Source organism: Bombina bombina, chromosome 8 (genome assembly GCF_027579735.1).
Source record: "Bombina bombina isolate aBomBom1 chromosome 8, aBomBom1.pri, whole genome shotgun sequence".
NCBI lineage: Eukaryota > Metazoa > Chordata > Amphibia > Anura > Bombinatoridae > Bombina > Bombina bombina.
In genome coordinates, this window is record NC_069506.1 from 125,061,517 (window position 1) to 125,080,503 (window position 18,987).

Genomic DNA, 18,987 nt, shown 5'->3' on the forward strand with positions numbered 1-18,987 from the left:
TCAATACAAGTAGTAGATCTAATGGTGGCTCTTTATGTGGGCTGTTGTAATGCTAAGGAACTCTGAGTTTCCCCCTTCCACAGCTGTGACATTGTCTGACTGAATCAGATGAAGGATTCCTGCCTGAAGCTGGACCAACACTGCAGAGCCCTAAAATTGGCATAGAGTTCAAGAATATTGATTGGTAACCTAGTCTCCTGAGAAGACCAAGACTACAGCTTGAGCAAAGGATCATCTGAGATTGGTCCTATTAATCTCAGAAGATCCTTTGCTCAAGCTCTAGTCTTGGTGACAGACTCACTAATCTCTTATCCAGGGAATTCCTTTATATGACCAGTCACATCAGATACCAGCCTACTATAATAGGGGTCTGTGTGGAGGTTCCTGATGGTGCAGGCAGTTTGGTCTTCTCAGAAGACTAGGTTATCAATCAATATTCTTGAACCCTGTGGAGATTTTAGGACTCTGCAGTGTTGGTCAAGCCTCAAGCAGGAATCCTTCATCTGATTCAGTCAGACAATGTCACAGCTGTGGCAGCAGGGAGAAACTCAGAGTTCCTTAGCCTTAAAGGAGCTTTCTTGATTAATCAGGTGGGTGAAATATCAATGGCTGATTTTGACCATCCACATTCCAGGAGTTAACAATTTGAAGATGGACTTTCTCAGTCATCAGAACCTCCACCTGGGGGCATGGTCTGTGCATCAGGTGGTGTTTGACCAGATAGGTATTGGGGTTTGCTAGAGATAGATCTCATTGCTTCTTGTTTGACTCTCAAGCTTCCCATTATTGTACTTTTGTATTAAGGCTTCACTAGACTAAATCTGTAAAGCATTCCATATTCAAATATTCCACTTCTGAGGCTGCTTTTGGCAGGAAAGTTCTCCAGGCCACTGTGCCTAATCAGTAACACGCCTGCCTTACCTGTATTGCTTCCACATTTCATGGTGATCTTGTGCACTTCGATGCTTGCGGACTCTCATCATCTTTTGAAAGTCTACAAGCCCAGTCCTTGTTATTATGTACAGTTAGTTATAATACCTGTTTTGCACTTCATTTGCACTATATTATCTCTTCCTGCTTTTCTAGTTTATCTTCTCTACTTGGGCATATGCATGACAGATTACTGGGAGAGTGGGAGGGTTCAAAGCTCTGGAATGTAGATGTGTTTTTGCCTCCTCGTAGAGGACCTCGGTGTGATCCCACATGTGATGATCTTGTGGACTCAACTCAACTTATCCAGGAATATAAATTATGTTTTCCTTCCTAAGATAGGGAGAGTCCACGGCTTCATTCCTTACTATTGGGAAATACAACACCTGGCCACCAGGAGGAGGCAAAGACACCCCAGCCAATCCTGAAGGTAAGATTGTTTAAATTTTTACACATAAAACGCTATAACAGGGTCACAGTGTGGCTCCTTTATACCTTGATAGGATCCAGGGTTAATATCCTCTGAAGGGGGTTTATTGAACAGTTGGGGTTAATTAATCAGTGTATTAATTATTTACATGCTGCTTTGTGTGATTTTTTTCTGGGCTGATAAAGGGTGTGTTTTTGTCTAGAACAAATAGGTTTCACTTTTAAGTTTCACTTTCGTTTTTGAAAGTGTTGTACAACTCCTATTACTTGCTGTACTTGTAATAACAGGGGAAGTACTATCTTGCACTCCATGTGACCGGGTGTGGTCTATGTTCATTTCCTCCATTCGGCTTAGACTTGAACCTGAGGAAAGCCTTTTTCTCTGTTAACTGTCTGGGTCTAGGAGGTGGTGAGTGCCCCAGCCATTGGGAGTATAAAGGTGCAAATTTCTATAATAAAATAAGTTTTTATTTGTGTCCTTCTGTGGGTATAACCTGAGATATGGAGGACTCTGACATGTTAGAAGGTACTCCTTCTGTACCTGTTTATGTTGTGAGTAGGCCGTGGTTTTCCCACCCACTCAAGTATGTTCCACATGCCTTAACACCGTTGTAAAGTCTAAGAAGGGAGACAAGCCTGCTAAGGCTCTTAGTCCCTATGAGCCGTCTACCTCTCAGGACTCGGCGTCCTTTGAGATTGCTACCCTTGCTACATTATCCACTCCACATGCAGTTGTCCGTAGCACATCTAATCCTCCATCCGGAGGGGGCCTTCTTCGTGTGGACTTTGCCGGCGGTGTCTGCGGCCCTCAGTGCATTACCTTGCTCTAACAAACGCAAGAGAAAAGTTAAACATAGCTCTCCTGACCCGGAGTCATCTAAATATTTATCGGATTTAGCTATTATGTCCCAGTTATCCAATGATGAGTTAACCTCTGTAGCTTTAGAGGCTGAACTTTCTGGGTCAGAGTCCTTAGCGTTTAAGCCTCCTGCTGCGGAAGAACCGTCATTTAGATTTAAAATTGAGCACTTGCGTTTTTTATTAAAGGAGGTTCTGTCTACATTAGAGGTTCCAGAGGCCGCGCTGCCTGAAGAACCTATGATACCTAAATTAGACAGAGTTTACGAAGAAAGGAAAGTTCCTTTGACTTTTCCTGTGCCGGTTAAGATGGCGAACATTATTAAGGACAAATGGGAAAGAATTGGTTCTTCCTTTTCCCCCTCGTCTACTTTTAAAAAGTTGTTCCCAGTCCCGGACTCTCAACTGGATTGTGGCACTCCATTCCTAAGGTGGATTGTGCTATCTCTACACTTGCTAAACGTACTACTATACCTCTTGGTGGAGTCTCCCCTCGAGGATATTCAAGACAGAATTAAAGCTCTGAGAATTGCTAATTCTTTTATCTGTGATGCAAACATGCAAATTATTCGCCTAAATGTAAAGGCCTCTAACTTTGCGGTCCTAGCCCGCCGGGTGCTATGGTTGAAGTCTTGGTCTGCGGATATGACTTCTAAGTCCAGACTCCTTTCTCTTCCCTTCAAGGGAAAGATTTTATTTGGTCCAGGCCTGGACTCCATTATTTCTACGGTTACCGGAGGCAAGGGTGCCTTCCTACCACAAAATAAGAAGAACAAGTCTAAGGAACGACAATCTTCTAATTTTCGTTCCTTTCGTTCTGACAAATCCTAACGACAACAATCCTCCTCCAAGCCCGAGCAACCCAAGAGTTCTTGGAAGCCGGCTCAGTCCTGGAATAAATCCAAGCAGAATAAGAAGCCTGCTGAAAACAAATCGGCATGAAGGGGTGGCCCCCGATCCGGGATTGGATCGTGTATGGGGCAGACTGTCTCTTTTTTCAGATGCCTGGTTTAAGGACATACAGGATCCATGGGTCCTGGAGGTGGTATCTCAGGGATACAAGATAGGCTTCAAATCTCATCCGCCAAAAGGCAGATTCCTTCTCTCAAATCTGTTTACCAGACCAGAAAAGAGGGTTGCTTTTCTAGTTTGTGTCCTATCCTCCTTAGGTGTTATTGTGCCGGTGCCTATCGAAGAAAGAGATTTAGGGTTTTATTCAAACCTTTTCATGGTCCCAAAGAAGGAGGGAACATTCCGCCCAATTCTGGACCTAAAGTGCTTAAACAAATTTCTCAGTGTCCCTTCTGATGGAGATGATGAGGTCCATCCTTCCTTTAATTCAGGAAGGCCAGTTTATGACCACTATAGATCTGAAGGACGCTTACCTTAATGTTTCAATCCACAGGGAACACTTTCAGTTCCTGAGGTTTGCATTCCTGGACCAGCACTTCCAGTTCTTTGCTCTTACATTTGGCCTAGCTACTGCTCCAAGAATCTTTACAAAGGTTCTGGGGGCTCTTCTAGCCATTGTCAGAAATCATGGTATTGCAGTAGCCCCAAACTAGGACGATATTCTGGTGCAAGCACCATCCTTGCAGAATAATTTCTCGGAGTCCCTTCTCAGTCTTCTTCGATCACATGGATGGAAGTTAAACTTGGAAAAGAGTTCTCTTATGCCAAGTACTAGGGTAGAATTCCTGGGTACTATAATAGACTCCTTATCCATGAGGATATTTCTAACAGACCAGAGACGTTGCAAGCTAACTTCGGCATGTCTTGCCCTCCGGACCTCCTTGAGTCCCTCTGTGGCTCAGTGCATGGAGGTGATTGGTCTCATGGTGTCCTGCATGGACATCATTCTTTTTGCCAGGTTCTCAGTCTCAGACCTTTATAACTGTACATGCTAAGGCAATGGAACGGCGATCATTCAGATCTGTCTCAACAGATTGTATTAGACAGCGAGTCGAGAGAATCGCTCTCTTGGTGGCTCTGTTCAGATCATCTGTCTCGAGGGACATGCTTCTTAAGACCATCCTTGGAGAATGTGACTACGGACGCAAGCCTATCCGGATGGGGAGCCGCTTGGGGTGCCAGGAAGGCACAGGGGTTGTGGACTCAGTAGGAGTCCTCCCTCCCGATCAATATTTTGGAACTACGGGCAATTTTCAAGGCCTTGAAGGCTTGGCCACTTCTGGGTTCGTCCCAGTTTATCAGATTCTAATCAGACAATATAACCTCGGTGGCTTACATCAACCAGGCAATCCTTCCATCCAGGGGAATGGTCTCTCCATCCCGAGGTGTTTGCAGAGATATGCAGCAAGTGGGGGACTCCGGAGATAGATCTCATGGCGTCCCGTCTCAATACCAAGCTACCCAGGTACAGGTCGAGGGATCCCCAAGCGGATCTAATAGATGCACTAGCAGTGCCCTGGAGGTTCAAACTCATATATCTTTTTCCTCCATTGCCGCTTCTTCCTCGAGTGGTGGCCCGCATCAAGCAGGAGCGGGTATCAGTAATCCTGATTGCTCCATCGTGGCCGCGAAGGATGTGGTTTGCGGATCTAGTGGGGATGTCCTCATCTCCTCCATTGAAGTTACCTTGTCGCAGAGACCTGCTGATACAAGGTCCATTTGTTCATCAAAATCTAGATTCTCTGAGGCTGACTGTGTGGAGATTGAACGCTTAGTCTAAGTCAAGAGAGGTTTTTTCTGAGAGTGTCATTGATGCTCTTATTCAAGCTCATAAACCAGTTACTCGGCGTATCTACCACAAGGTGTGGAGGACCTACTTATTCTGGTGTGAAGAGCGTGGTTAAGGTTCCCAGGATCTTATCTTTTCTCCAGGATGGGCTGGAGAAGGGCCTTTCTGCTAGTTCCCTGAGGGGACAGATTTCGGCCCTGTCTGTTTTATTGTACAAGACACTGGCTGAGCTTCCAGACGTGCAGTCCTTTGTTAAGGCTCTGATTAGGATCAGACCTGTGTTTAGATCTGGGGCTCTTGCTTGAAATCTAAATCTTGTTTTTCGGGTTTTGCAGCAGGTTCCGTTTGAGCCTCTGCATTCCGTTGACATTAAATTGTTATCTTAGAAGGTTCTCTTTTTATTGGCTATTGCCTCTGCGTGCAGAGTTTCTGAGATTTCTGCTGTGAGCCCCCTTATCTAATTTTTCATGCAGATAAGGCAGTTTTATGTACTAAATTAGGTTTTCTTCCTAAGGTTGTGTCAGATCGCAACATCAATCAGGAGATTGTGGTTCCTTTCTTGTGTCCTAATCCTTCATCAAAGGAACACTTACTTCACAATTTGGATGTGGTTCGCGCCTTGAAGTTCTATCTTCAGGCTACTAAGGAGTTTAGACAATCTTCCTTTTTGTTTGTTGTCTATTCGGGGAAGCGTAAGGTTCAGAAGGCTATTTCGACTTCCCTATTTTTTTGGTTAAGGAGTGTCATCCGCTTAGCATATGAGACAGCGGGACATCGTTCTCCTGAGAGGATAATGGATCATTCCACTAGAGCAGTGGCTTCCTCTTGGGCCTTTAAGAACGAGGCCTCTATGGATCAGATTTGTAAGGCGGCTACCTGGTCCTCCTTACATACTTTTTCAAGATTTTACAAGTTTAATGTTTTTGCTTTGGCTGAAGCAGCTTTCGGGAGAAAAGTTTTGCAGGCTTTGGTGCCCTTAGAATAGGGTCCACCTCTTCCTTTTTGTTGCCTCCCGTTATTCATTCAGTGTTCTGTGGAGCTTGGGTATAGTTTTTCCAACAGTAAGGAATGAAGCCGTGGACTCTCCATATCTTAGGAAGGAAAACATAATTTATACTTAGCAGATAAATTCCTTTCGGATAGGGAGACCACGGCCCCCGCCCGTTTTTTCTTGTCTATGGGTGGTCCCCTATTATTTATTTTATTCTTCTGGCACCATTTATACCCTAATGTTTCTCCTACTTTTCCTTGTTCCTTCGGCAGACTGACTGGGGTAGTGAGGAAGTGGGAGGGATAGTTAAGCCTTTGGCTCGGGTGTCTTTGCCTCCTCCTGGTGGCCAGGTGTTGTATTTCCCAACAGTAAGGAATGAAGCTGTGGACTCTCCCTATCTGGAAGAAAAGGAATTTATCTGGTAAGCATGAATTATGTTTTTGCATGAAATAAGGTAATGTAAAATCTGTTTAAATGTAAAGTAAAACTAAGAGAAAGAGCAATTAATATCTAGCTATAAATCACTCTTTGACTGACAGGAACAACCTCCACAAAAAAGTTTTGTTTTTTTCAGCTCAGAAACACCCTTTAAAAAAACAAAAAACAAACAAAACTATAATATACATTTTGAAACATAGCATTTATGAGTATGTCCCTTTAATCAGTTGAGAAATATCTTAGTATAACATCCTGTAAATAGATAAATGTAAAGTATAAAGCTAAATGTGCAGACTAAACGTTATCATTTAATATTCCAATGAATGAAATTAAAATCTGACAATCTCAGCAAGTCAACTACACATGTAAGTTTGGATACTACCGAAAGCCAATAATAACCTCAAATAGTTATTGCATTTTAGTATTGGTATTTAGTCATTTACTGATAATGTAACTATAAAACCTGGTGTTTTATGCTTAGCTTAATATTGCTAAGTGCTCTTGAGTTGAAGCCAGTGAACACATTATTGGGCAAATGTCATTTAGTCTGCTGTTTTGTCATATTGCACTATTTTTTTTTTCTTTTTTTGGTAGGTGGCCATGATGAGTTTTCAAAAATTATACAAGCAGCTGAACCTCTTGGATATCCTGTGGTAGTGAAAAATACTCGTGGACATCAAGGTATTCAAATGAAACATTTTTATTCCAAATTCTTTTTATTGGAGAAATTATAAGAAATTTACAACATGAAATCAGCCAGAACGAACCTGTTACAAACATTCAGTTTCGTGAGCAATATCAAAATCAAATAAACAATATTTATATAAGGCTGAAGGGAGAGTGGGAAGGAGCAAGAGGGGTAGGGAAAAATGAGGGTATGGGAGGGGAAAAAAGGGAAGAGCATACAAAAGGATTAATTGGAAATAGGGTGGGGATGCCGTTTGCTCATATTTGAATTAACAGAGGTCATATGTATCTGCTAGAGTCGGAGTAATGGTGTGTCTGGGTCAAAAAGGAATAGTCATAATAGGGTCTATGAATGAGAGGTAGGATTGGTTAGCTGAGCGGTGTCGTGAAAAGCAAATGATAAGTCGAGAGTGGATTTGAGGTATTGTTCCCACATAATCTGAGCAGTAATAAAATGGTCCCTGTTATCTAATCTATATGCCCTGTATTCCTCTAGCTCTAGAAGGTCTGAAACCTTGGCTCTCCATTGTGTAAGAGTGGGGGGGTCTGTGGACTTCCAATTTTTGGCTATAAGGGATTTGGCACTGTTTGTAAAGATGCAAAACAAGGTGATGAGTGGTTTGGATGGGAGCTTAATATTCTTATTTAAAAGGTATAGCAAGGGGTCGCAGGGTAATGTTTTTTGGAAGATTGTCTCTATTTCCCCAATGAGGGTTCTCCAAAAGGAGTTGATGACATTACACCACCACCACATGTGGCCCATGCCACTGCCCACGTGGCCACAGCGCCAACAGCGATTAGTAGTTGTGGGGTATAATTTATGTAGTCTGCGTGGTGTAAGGTACCAATTGTGGAGTATTTTGTAGTTCAGTTCTAGCAGGCCCGCAGAGGAGGAGTAGGATTTAGTGTTGATAAACATAGAGGAGGCCATCTGGGGGAGAATAATGACCCCCAGTTCCCTCTCCCAGGATTCCATAGAATGGGGTAGGTTGCCAGGGGGGGGGGGAGAGGTTAAGATGGAGTAAATTTTGGAGAGGGTGTGATTAAGAGTAGAAGTGGAGGAGAATAATTTTTCTAGATTGGTCAGGGGTCTCAACATATTAAGATGTTGGCTATGGGATGTAATGTAGTGGTGGGTCCTCCTGAAGGTGAACCAGTTGTGGGCCCAGGTAAAGCCTGACTCTATAAGTTGAGACTGTGTCAGAAGGTGCTCGTTATCAGTGATATGGTATATGGAAATGTCAGTCGTGGGGGCAGGGTCCTCAGAAAGCCTCCCACAAGTCGTCAGGGAAAACTCATGATTGAAAAGTAGAGATGTCAATGGGGAGGGCCTGGATGAGAGGTAAGGGTTAAGCCTATTGATCTTTTCCCATTGGGTCAAGGTTTCTTTGGTAATTGGGTTCACTATTCCTTCCGGCACAACTCCGCCCCCCGGATCCCAGCAGCAAGACTGTAAGTTAAGCCCAGTATTTATGAGCTCCTCCAGGACAACCCATCTTTTCTGGGATCTGTGAAGTCTCCAGTCCACAATTCTCTGTATAAAGATGGCATGGTTATAAAGGTTAAGATCAGGGACTCCCAGACCTCCATGAATACGGGGACTCATCATAACTTTATTATTAATTCTTGAATGCTTACCACCCCAGATAAAAGATGTGAATAGTTTTTGTATGCTACAGAGAAATCGGGGGGGGGAGGGGTATGGGTAGAGTTTGCAGCAAGTATAAAAGTTTGGGGAAGGCCGTCATTTTAATTGCATTGATTCTACCCATCCAGGAGAGGTGTCTGGAGTGCCAGGATGAAAGTTCACGCTCTAGAGAGAGTTTTAAAGGGGCAAAGTTTAAATTGTATATGGAGTCTATCTCCTCGGTGAGGAGGGTGCCTAAGTATTTTAAGTGAGATGTGCATTGACGAAAGGGGCAGGATGAGCTAAGTTGTTGTCTAAGGATTGGCGGCAGGGATACCCCCAGATATTCGGATTTGGAATGATTGATCAGGAAGTTAGTCAGATTATTAAAAAGTGCGAGTTCATCTATAAGGGCTGGTACGGACATTGCAGGGTCGGTGAGGGTGAATAGCACGTTGTCTGCGAATAAGGAGAGTTTATAGGATTCCCCCCTGATCGAGATACCTTGAATTTTTGAATTTTGTCGGATTCTGGTTGCAAATGTTTCCAGAAGGCAAACAAACAATAAAGGGGACAGGGGGCATCCTTGTCTAGTACCATTTGAAATCTGAAAGGGTGGGGAGAGGATGCCGTTGAGAGATATTCGAGCAGACGGGCAATCGTATAGGGCGAAAATTCTATGAAGCATAGAATCTCCAATGCCCAGGGATTGAAGGGTGGCTCTAAGGAATGGCCAGCCGACGCGGTCGAACGCTTTTTCCGCGTCGGTTGAGAGAAAGATCGAGGGAGATTTTGCTGTTTGGCATGCCAGAGGAGGAACAGGTTCCGGACTGTATTGTCTCTCGCCTCTCTGAAAGGGATAAAGCCCACTTGGTCACGGTGAATTAATTCTGGGAGATAACGATTTAATCTAGTCGCTATCATTTTCGCATAAATTTTAATATCTGCGTTCAATAAAGATATTGGTCTGTAATTAGGGATACTGTCAGGGGACTTGTTAGGTTTTGGGATAACGGAAATGTGGGCTTGAAGGGACAAGGACGGGAAGGGGACGTTATTGTCGATGTCTAAGAAGTAGGCTAAGAGGAGGGGGGGCAGAATGTCTAGGAATTTAGAGTAATATGAGTGAGTAAAACCATCTGGGCCAGGGGCTTTGCCGGAGGGGAAGGATCGGATGGCTGTCTGGAGTTCTTTTAAAGTAAAAGGGGAGTCTAGGTCTGATTTTTGATCTGTGGAGAGGGAGGGCAGATCAATAGATGCTAGGTATTCTGAGATGGCCTCCTGGGAGGGAGTGGCTCTTTCTTTATGTAAGTTGTATAGTTCCTCATAAAAGGTTTTAAACTTGTCGGCTATATCAGAGGAGGAGTGCCAGGTTTTTCCTTTAGCATCTTTTATGTGCATGATGTATTTTTTAGAAGCTTTATTGCGGAGGAGTCTCGCTAGCAGTCTACCTTGCTTATTTCCCCCCTCATAAAATCTCCTTCTAAGAAAGAGGGCCCTACGCTTAGCCTCAACCCCCAAAATAAGGTCTAGTTGCTTTTGTTTGTGTTTAATATGGTTGAGGAGGGAGTGTGACTTAGGGAATCTCTTGTGGGAGTCTTGAAGCTTTGTCAGTTCTTCTAGTAGATTTTTAAGGGCTAGAGAGTGTTGCCGTCTCCTATCCGCTTTGATTGCAATGAGGTCCCCTCTGATGACACACTTATGTGCCTCCCAGATATTAAGGGGGGAGATCCCAGGTGTGGAATTTAATCTAAAGTATGAGTTAAGTTTATCTTGTAGTTGTATTTTGACCATAGGGTCGGACAATAGGGACTCATCTAATTTCCAAGTATAGTCTAATCTCTGGGAGGTGGGCCACGACAATGTGCAACTAATCCTAGCATGGTCAGACCAGGTTATGGGGGAGATGTCAGTGGCTTGCACTAGTGTCAGACTAGAAACGTCAATCATTATATAGTCAATACGAGAGTAGGATTGGTGGGGATATGAGTAGAAAGAATAATCTTTTTCCTGGGGGTGGTAGATTCTCCAGGTGTCATGTAAATTTAGTTTAGAAAGGGAGGCCTTCACCGACTTTAGGGTTTTTTGGGGGACTGATGTGTGACCGGAGGAACAATCAAGACCAGGGTCCAAGGCCAGATTGAAATCACCCCCCAGGATCAGGGTACCTCTAGAGAGTTCTGAAATGATATTACAGGACTGGTGGTAAAATCCAGTAGGGTTGGAGTTAGGGGCGTATATGTTGGCGATGGTTACTGTCCTATTAAACAGCCGGCCAGTGATAATCACTAGTCTACCCTCTCTATCTCTGTAGATATTGGAGGGGGTAAAGGGAATCCGATTCCTGATCAATATGCCCACCCCATTGTGTTTTGTCGAATGAGAGGATAAATACACCTGGCCAAATTTTCTAAGGGATAATAAGGGCTCCCTACCTTTTTTGAAATGGGTTTCCTGAAGTAAGATGATGTCGTGTTTGAGTTTTTGAAATTCCCTCATGGCCCTCGATCTTTTCTGGGGGGTGTTGAAGCCCTTTACATTGTGAGAAGCGATGGAGATGGATCTGGGATTCCTATCCATGTCTATGTGTGTGGGTGGGCGCTGAAGTCAGGAGTAGGGAGGTGACGCCTAAGAGGGTAGGGCAGTTATGAGAGTAAGGTAAGAGGTCTATGGTGGGCCAGTGACAATGGGAGGAGAAGATGGCAGGTGACAAGGTAAGTATATAGTGTGGAACATAGTAATATGAGCAGACACGTAGCAACCAAATACACCTAGTGAAGAGATAAACAGAGGTGATAGAGATATATCTATAATGACCTTGAGCAATATGATAAAGGCATATGAAAATGAGCATAATACGTTTGGAGCAAAACACACAAAAATAAACATGAACAATTACAGCACAACTTGCATGAATAAACTGGGCAAACAACAACAAAAAAAGAAAAACAACCTGGTCCAGGCCACCGTGACATGCACCGTGGCCTGGAAAGGACGTCAAATACATCATCCAGGGGGGTGGAATGATGTTATGGAACCTAAGGGGTGAAACTTTATTAGGTAAGCAAAAATTTATGGCATAATTATAACGTGAGCAACACACACATATGGGCAAATTAGCATGTAAGGTAAATCTGAAAAGCAGGTTAATATAAGCCCAGGTGTAGTGGGTATATACTGTACCAGTCTAGTGTATAAGTCACTTGCGGATTTTCTTCGAGGGAGAAAAACTTGGAACAAATCCCTCAAAGGTATTATGGCAAAGGGATATGAATGGAACAATTAGCCTAGGGAGTGAGGCCAGTAGGTAGCTTTCAGTGGGAGGTTATTAAGTGGTCAGATCAGGATCCTGTAGAAGTGGCGGCAAGGCCTGTTCTGCGTCTCTTAGTTAATACTCTTGACCAGCTGGGTCTCTGTTCTTTCGGTGCCTCTTCATCCGACTGTATCAGGTGGTGTTGAGTAGTGATGATCGACTCAGGAGGTTGCTCAAATGTGAGGTTAAGTCTCTTAGAGATGTGGTCCAGGTCCGAGAAGCTTTTATAGGTAAGTTGGCCACCATTGTTGGAGATGATAAGGCTAAATGGAAAGCCCCAGCGGTATCTGACATTGTTTTCTTGCAAAGTTTTGGTGATAAAGCGGACCTCTCTTCTGCGTTGGATCGTCTGAGGGCAGAGATCCTGGTATACTTGTAGGGAGTGATTATGGAATTGAATGGTCCGTCGGGTTCTGGCAGACTGCCAGATCTCTTCTTTTATGGTATACTTAAGAAATCTGAGGATAACGTCCCTGGGTGGGGCAGGTGGTTTAGCGGGAGGTCTTAGAGCCCTATGGATTCTCTCAATGTCATCGTTCTGAATGAGAGGGGCTTGGGGCAAGAGAAAGTGAAAAAATTCCGTAACATATGCCCTGAGTTGTTCAGCAGAGACATCCTCTGGGATCCCCCTCAGGCGGAGATTATTTCTTCTTCCTCGATTCTCGAGGTCTTCGATTTTGTCGTTTAAGTTTTGGATCATAGAGTCGTTTATAGTAATGTTCTGAGTATTGGTGCTGACCATATTGTTGAGATGGTCCTGTCCTTCTTCAAGAAATTCCATTCTGGAGCCCAATTCGTTAAGGTCTTTTTTAAGATCTTTAATTTCATCTTTAATAAATTTCTTTAAGGATTCTATATCTGATTTGGATGGCAGTCCCGCTATCTGTGTCTGAATAGATTGTAGGGAATCTTGGGATGAAGAAGGATTAAGGATAGTGGAGGGCGGCTCTGTGGATTGTGTATTATCCGGTGTTACAGTCTCTTGAGGATGAAAAAATGATGAAACTGAGGGGCCCAGAGTTAGTGATTTTGCGGGCTTATCAGGTTTATTTCCTTTCTTACTTGTCATGATGAGAGAGATTGGTGGCGTAGCGAAAGTTTATGAAAAATAGGCTTATGGTAAAGAAAATGTCCTCTTGACTCCTCCTGCACAGAGTAGCAAGGTGTGTCTTGGAGGTCTGATGAATAAGTCTATTATAGTCTCTCTGGGTTAAGCTCTAGGTCTCAATTTCTGTATAAGGTATCAGTCTATGTGTTAAATTTCAGGAGGGCTTGTTAGCTGGAAATAGAATTATATTGCAGAGCTGCAGCAGTTTAAAAATGTGTGTTGGTGGAGACCGGCTAAACAGTGTCTCTAAAGAAAGCGCAAATATGCTGGCCACTCAGGGAGATTAAACGGGTACTGCATAAAAATATGTTTCCTGGAGAGGTGAGAGTGGAGGCCCCCTGTACTAGTAGCTTTTAGGAGAGAGAGGCTCGTTTACGGAGGGAACCAGGGCCCAGATTATGAATGCGTAGTGGTGAGTACCTGTAGTAACCACGTGGGAGGCAGTTACGGGTCGGGCCGCCGGCGGATGGTGTAGCCGGGGAGAATCCGGTCTGACAGAGTCCTCTAAGAGAGCCGGTCAGGAGTGCAATCGGGTAGGAGGTTCCACGGGGCAAGCAGAACAAGCGGCACGAGTCACTGTCCAGGGCTCAGCATGAGGGTTCCGTAGAGCGGTAAGATGGCGGCCGCAGCTCTTGTTACAGATAGCTCCGCAAAAGATCTCCCTCGAAGTTGCGAAGTGATCGGTGTGTCTGGGTTGTTAGACACTGATTAGGATGAAGTGTCAGTGGTAATTGGTAGCATTTATGCCATTATTAATGCCCAAAGGTCCCAAACAGCTCCGGAGCTCTTTTACAGTGCGTCCATGCACCAGCACGGCGTAGCTCCGCCCCCTCAAATGAAACATTTTTAAGTATATTCGATTTATATAAACTTATTTGATTGAAAAGAAGAAGTAGATAAATCTGGTTTGGTTATAGTAATATAGGTTTAATATAGGTTGAAAAAAGTCCACCAAGTTCAATCTTTCACACATTCCTGTTACTACTGCTGATAAAAAAAATGCTCAAAAAACCCCAAATTGAATCAATTTCCAATTGTGCCTCAAAAGGAAAAAAATAATTCTTGACTCCAAAGTGACAGTCGGAGTTCTCCTTGGACCAAAACGCTATTATACTTTAAGTACTGACTGTTATATACCTGTATATGCTGCTTTACCAAAAATGCATCTAGGGCGCGATCCGATATAGATCGTAGTTTGCGGCGCAAGCGAGGGAACCCGCGTCGCCCGCAGTTTCAGCTCGCAACTCGAGCTATCCCATATATGGCGCCGTCAGATGCTAAAGTGCCGTAAGTCGGATAAACCAGCGATGTCCAGAAATCTGCGCAAGTACAAATTTCTGGCGTCGCCAGTGACTGGCACGTTAGAAACTGCCGGCGCCTACAAAACCTGACTAAAGTCTAAATCACCCGCACTGTCTAACACGCCTCCCAAACATAGCCCGACACGTCTAACACGCCTCCCTAACATAGCCCGACACGTCTAACCCTCTATCCGCTATCCCCCCTCACTATAAAATATGTATTAACCCCTAAACCGCCGCTCCCGGAGCCCGCCGCTACCTAATAAAGTTATTAACCCCTAAACCGCCGCCAGCTATATTAAATCTATAAGCCCCTAAAGTGAGCCCCTAACACCGCCGCCATCTACCTTACCTACCCCCTAAAGTGAGCCCCTACCCCGCCGCTATCTATTTTAAAATTATTAACCCCTAATCTAATCCCCCTACCCCGCCGCCATCTATATTAAATTATTTAACCCCTAAAATACTAAACTATCCCTACCACTAAACCTAAGTCTAACCCTACAAATAGCCCTGAAAAGGGCTTTTTGCGTGGCATTGCCCCAAAGTAACAGCTCTTTTGCCAGCCCTTAAAAGGGCTTTTTGCGAGGCATGCCCCAAAGTAACAGCTCTTTTGCCAGCCCTTAAAAGGGCTTTTGGCGGGGCTTTGTCACAAAGTAAACTGCTCTTTTGCCTACAATCTACATCCCCCTACACCGCGGCCACCTATAATAAATGTATTAACCCCTAATCTAATCCCCCTACACCGCCGCCAGCTATATTAACTATATTAACCCTAATTATATTACCCCCCTGAAGATCTCCCTACCTTTATTCACCCAGCCGGGCCGAACTCCTCATCCGATCCGGGCAATGTCTTCCAACAAGCGGCAGTGAAGTCTTCTTCCATCCGGGTTAATATAGTTAATATATATAATGTAATAACTATATTAACTATAATATACTTAGGGTTAATATAGATAATATAGCTGGCGGCGGGGTAGGTAGATTAAATTAGGGGTTAATAATTTTAATATAGATGGCGGCGGTGTAAGGGGTTCACATTAGGGGATAGATCAGTTAGATGGTGGCGGTTTTAGGGGCTCACAGTAGGGGGTTAGTTTATGGAGATGGCAGCGGTTTAGGGGTTAAATACTTTATTAGGGATTGCGGCGGGGGATCGCGGTTGACAGGGAGATAGACATTGCGCATGCGTTAGGTGTTAGGTTTTATTTAGCAGATCGCGGTTGACAGGGAGATAGACATTGCGCATGCGTTAGGTGTTAGGTTTATTTTAGCAGCCAGTTTAGGGAGTTACGGGGTTCCAATAGTCAGCGTAAGGCTTCTTACGGCTGCTTTTTGTGGCGAGGTGAAAATGTAGTAAGATTTATCCATTTTCGCCACGTAAGTCCTTACGCTGTATATTGGATACCAAACTGCGCGGGTTTGGTATACCTGCCTATGGCCCAAAAAACTACGGGCGACGGCAGAAATATACGCGCGTAACTTCTAGGTTACGCCGTATATAGGATACCAAACCCGCGCAAATATTGGCGTCGCCAGCTTTTGCGGGCGACGATTTTTATCGGATCGACCCCCTAGACTTTTTTTAAAAGCATCTACTGAATACGATAAAACAACCGCATAAGGCAGAGAATTCCAAAATTCTTACTTTAAAGAACCCCTTACGCTGCTGCAGTTGAAAGCTCTGTTCCTCAAGTCTCAATAGAGGATTCTTGTCCTTTGTACAGTACTATTGATAAACAATCTTATTGGTGATTATAAAAAAAAATATAGACCGGATTAGTGCTTAATGGGACAGTCTACTCCAAAAATGTTATTGTTTAAAAAGATATAAAACGCCTTTACTACCGATTCCCAAGCTTTGCACAACCAAAATTGTTATATTAAAATACTTTATAACCTTTTAACTTCTAAATTTCCGCCTGTTTCTAAGCCCCTGCAGGCCGCCTTTTATCTCAGTGCATTTTATTTTGGAATTTTCTTTTTATTGGAAAGATAATATTCAATGTACAGATACAATGTTCCATTAACATCAAATAAATGTCATGTTTGTAAACATAAGTCTTTGGTCTATAGCAGTGCTTTCCAAACTGTGTGTCGGGACACACTAGTGTGTCGGCAGCCGTGTGTAGGTGTGTCCCTGCTTCAGCACAAATTTTTGTAATTTTTTTTTTTTTCTGACTTTCCGCCTGCCTGCTGATTGATACCTAGGGGGTCACAGATCATCTTAACCTATTGGCGCAGCTCAGTGGGAACTGAAACTATTCCCATTGGTAGCATATTGGCTCCTGACTGCATGCGCAGTCTCCTTAATCGGCTTATGACTGCACATGTAGTCAGTGAGTGGGACAGCAGTGTGTTTGTAGTGCAGGTAGTTGTCAATCGGACTCACCGAGCTCTGACGGCGGCAGCTTAAATGCTGAGCTGAAGTCAGTGGCGTTTTTTTTGCAGCTAGCTCCCAGTAGTGCATTGCTGCTCCTGCTCTTGATATATGGATAGGAAGTGAAAGCTGAAAAATGCTTAATGATGAAATCCAAGTGTCTTTATTTAATATTCCACCAAATATTCAGAAATTGTGTTCATCCCATCAACCTCATACACCCCAATAAAATAGTAAGTAGCTATTGGTGATATTAAACTTTTTTTAATTCTTGCACATACATACTGTTACTTGTAAATACATTTAGTTATTATATATAATTTATGTATGTGTCCGTATCTCTTAAAACAAGTTAGTTTAACCTCCTGTTTGCTACTACAACTGAATTACTATGTCGCGAAATTATGTAGGTCTAAAAAGTGTGTCATCAACATGAAAAGTTTGGAAAGCTCTGGTCTATAGAGTAATTTTTCTGTTTCATTGTTCCACAGACCATAGCACTTTACATGTTAATGAAGGTTATACATAATGGGCCAGATTACGAGTGGCACGTTAACAGTTAAATGTGAGCAAAAAGGGGTTTATCGCGGGTGTTTTCGCGCTTTGGGTTTACCGCTCGTATTAAAAGCTTAAAGGGATACTGAACCCAAATTTTTTCTTTCATGGTTCAGATAGAGCATGCAATTTCAAGCAACTCTCTAATTTACTTCTATTATCATTTTTCTTCATTCTCTTGCTATCTTTATTTGAAAAAGAAGGCATCTAAGCTAAGGAGCCAGCAAATGTTTGGTTCAGGACCATGGACAGCACTTGTTTATTGGTGCTGTCCAATCAGCAAGGACAACCCAGGTTGTTCACCAAAAATGGGCCGGCATCTAAACTTAAATTCTTGCTTTTCAAATAAACATACCAAGAGAATGAAGAACATTTGATAATAGGATTAAATTAGAAAGTTGCTTAAAATTGCATGCTCTATCTGAATCACAAAAGAAAAAATTTGGGTTTAGTGTCCCTTTAATCACAATCGCTATACTTTCAGCTTGTAATATGAGTGGTCAACCCCACGTGCACAATTATTACTGTGGTTAACTGTTTTGCGGAACAAAAAAGTTGCACAAAACACATAAAACATACATTAAAAAGTACAGTTACTTTAATAATAACACCATCTAATAAAATTATTTAAGAAAAATATTGCACAAAAAAAGTTATAAGGGCTCAAAGATATGAGGGCAGGCAAAGGGCTTTAACATTGAGATACATACAAAGAGCTGTAGTTGTAAATCAAAGACGATAGACTTAGCCAGCAACTCCAGTGCCAGTTAGCTGAGTGCTGAGATGTAAAAAAAAAAGATCCAACGTCGTTATGCTTCTCTCGCTCTTTCGGTTTTAACTATAAAGATTTACTACAGCTGCCAAGTGTTTTAGAGAAGGCATCTGAAGATTAGAGTGTTCCGGAGGCATCCAAATGGTATAAAACAGCTTGTTTTGCACAAAAAGGGTCACAGGTTAGATGCAAGCATTAATCAGCTATGTGTTGCTCATAGTATGCTGCTTCAGTGGATCGCTGTAGAGTTCTCTGTGTCAGTGCTGATTTCAATTATGACTGCAGTTGCTGGTAGAGCATCTTTGCCTTTCCCTCCCCTCACCCCTTTTCCTGTTATTAGAGCCACAAACTTAAGTTGCCTCAGTGGGGGATATTTATCAAAGGTCTGGCAGTGCGGATCAGGTCCGACAGACCTCGCTGAATGCGGAGAGCAATACGCTCTCCGTATTCAGCATTGCACCAGCAGCTGTTGTGAGCTGCTGGTGCAACGCCGCCCCCTGCAGATTTGCGGCCTCCAGTAGGGGATTGTCAATCAACCCGATCGCACTCGATCGGTTTAATTTTTGGCAATGTCTGTCCGCCTGCTCAGAGCAGACGGACAGGTTATGGAGCAGTGGTCTTTTGACCGCTGCTTCATAACTGCTGTTTCTGGCGAGCCTGCAGGCTCGCCAGAAACACGGGCCCTCAAGCTCCTTCCGGAGCTTGATAGATGGGCCCCAGTGTCCCAAAGAACAGATTGCTTGTCAATGCTGGTCAGATGGGGATAGCATATATTAGGGCTCAGAAGTTCAGTCTGGTGCCGGTCATAGTGTATACAATATAGTAAAATATGTTGTGCCTCTGGTGGGGGAAACGTATTGTAAAGTTTCCAGCTGGCACTAATGGAAATTTGCA

General features: G+C 43.4%; 1 protein-coding gene across 1 annotated transcript in view; it reads left to right on the top strand.

Annotated features, from left to right (window-relative positions):
• Positions 1-18,987, top strand: part of RIMKLA (ribosomal modification protein rimK like family member A) — a 168,335-nt gene that overhangs the window by 119,776 nt on the left and 29,572 nt on the right. Inside the window, exon 3 of the mRNA XM_053690988.1 lies at positions 6,942-7,028. Coding sequence (XP_053546963.1) covers positions 6,942-7,028 — 87 coding nt within the window. The remainder of the gene's footprint in view (positions 1-6,941; positions 7,029-18,987) is intronic.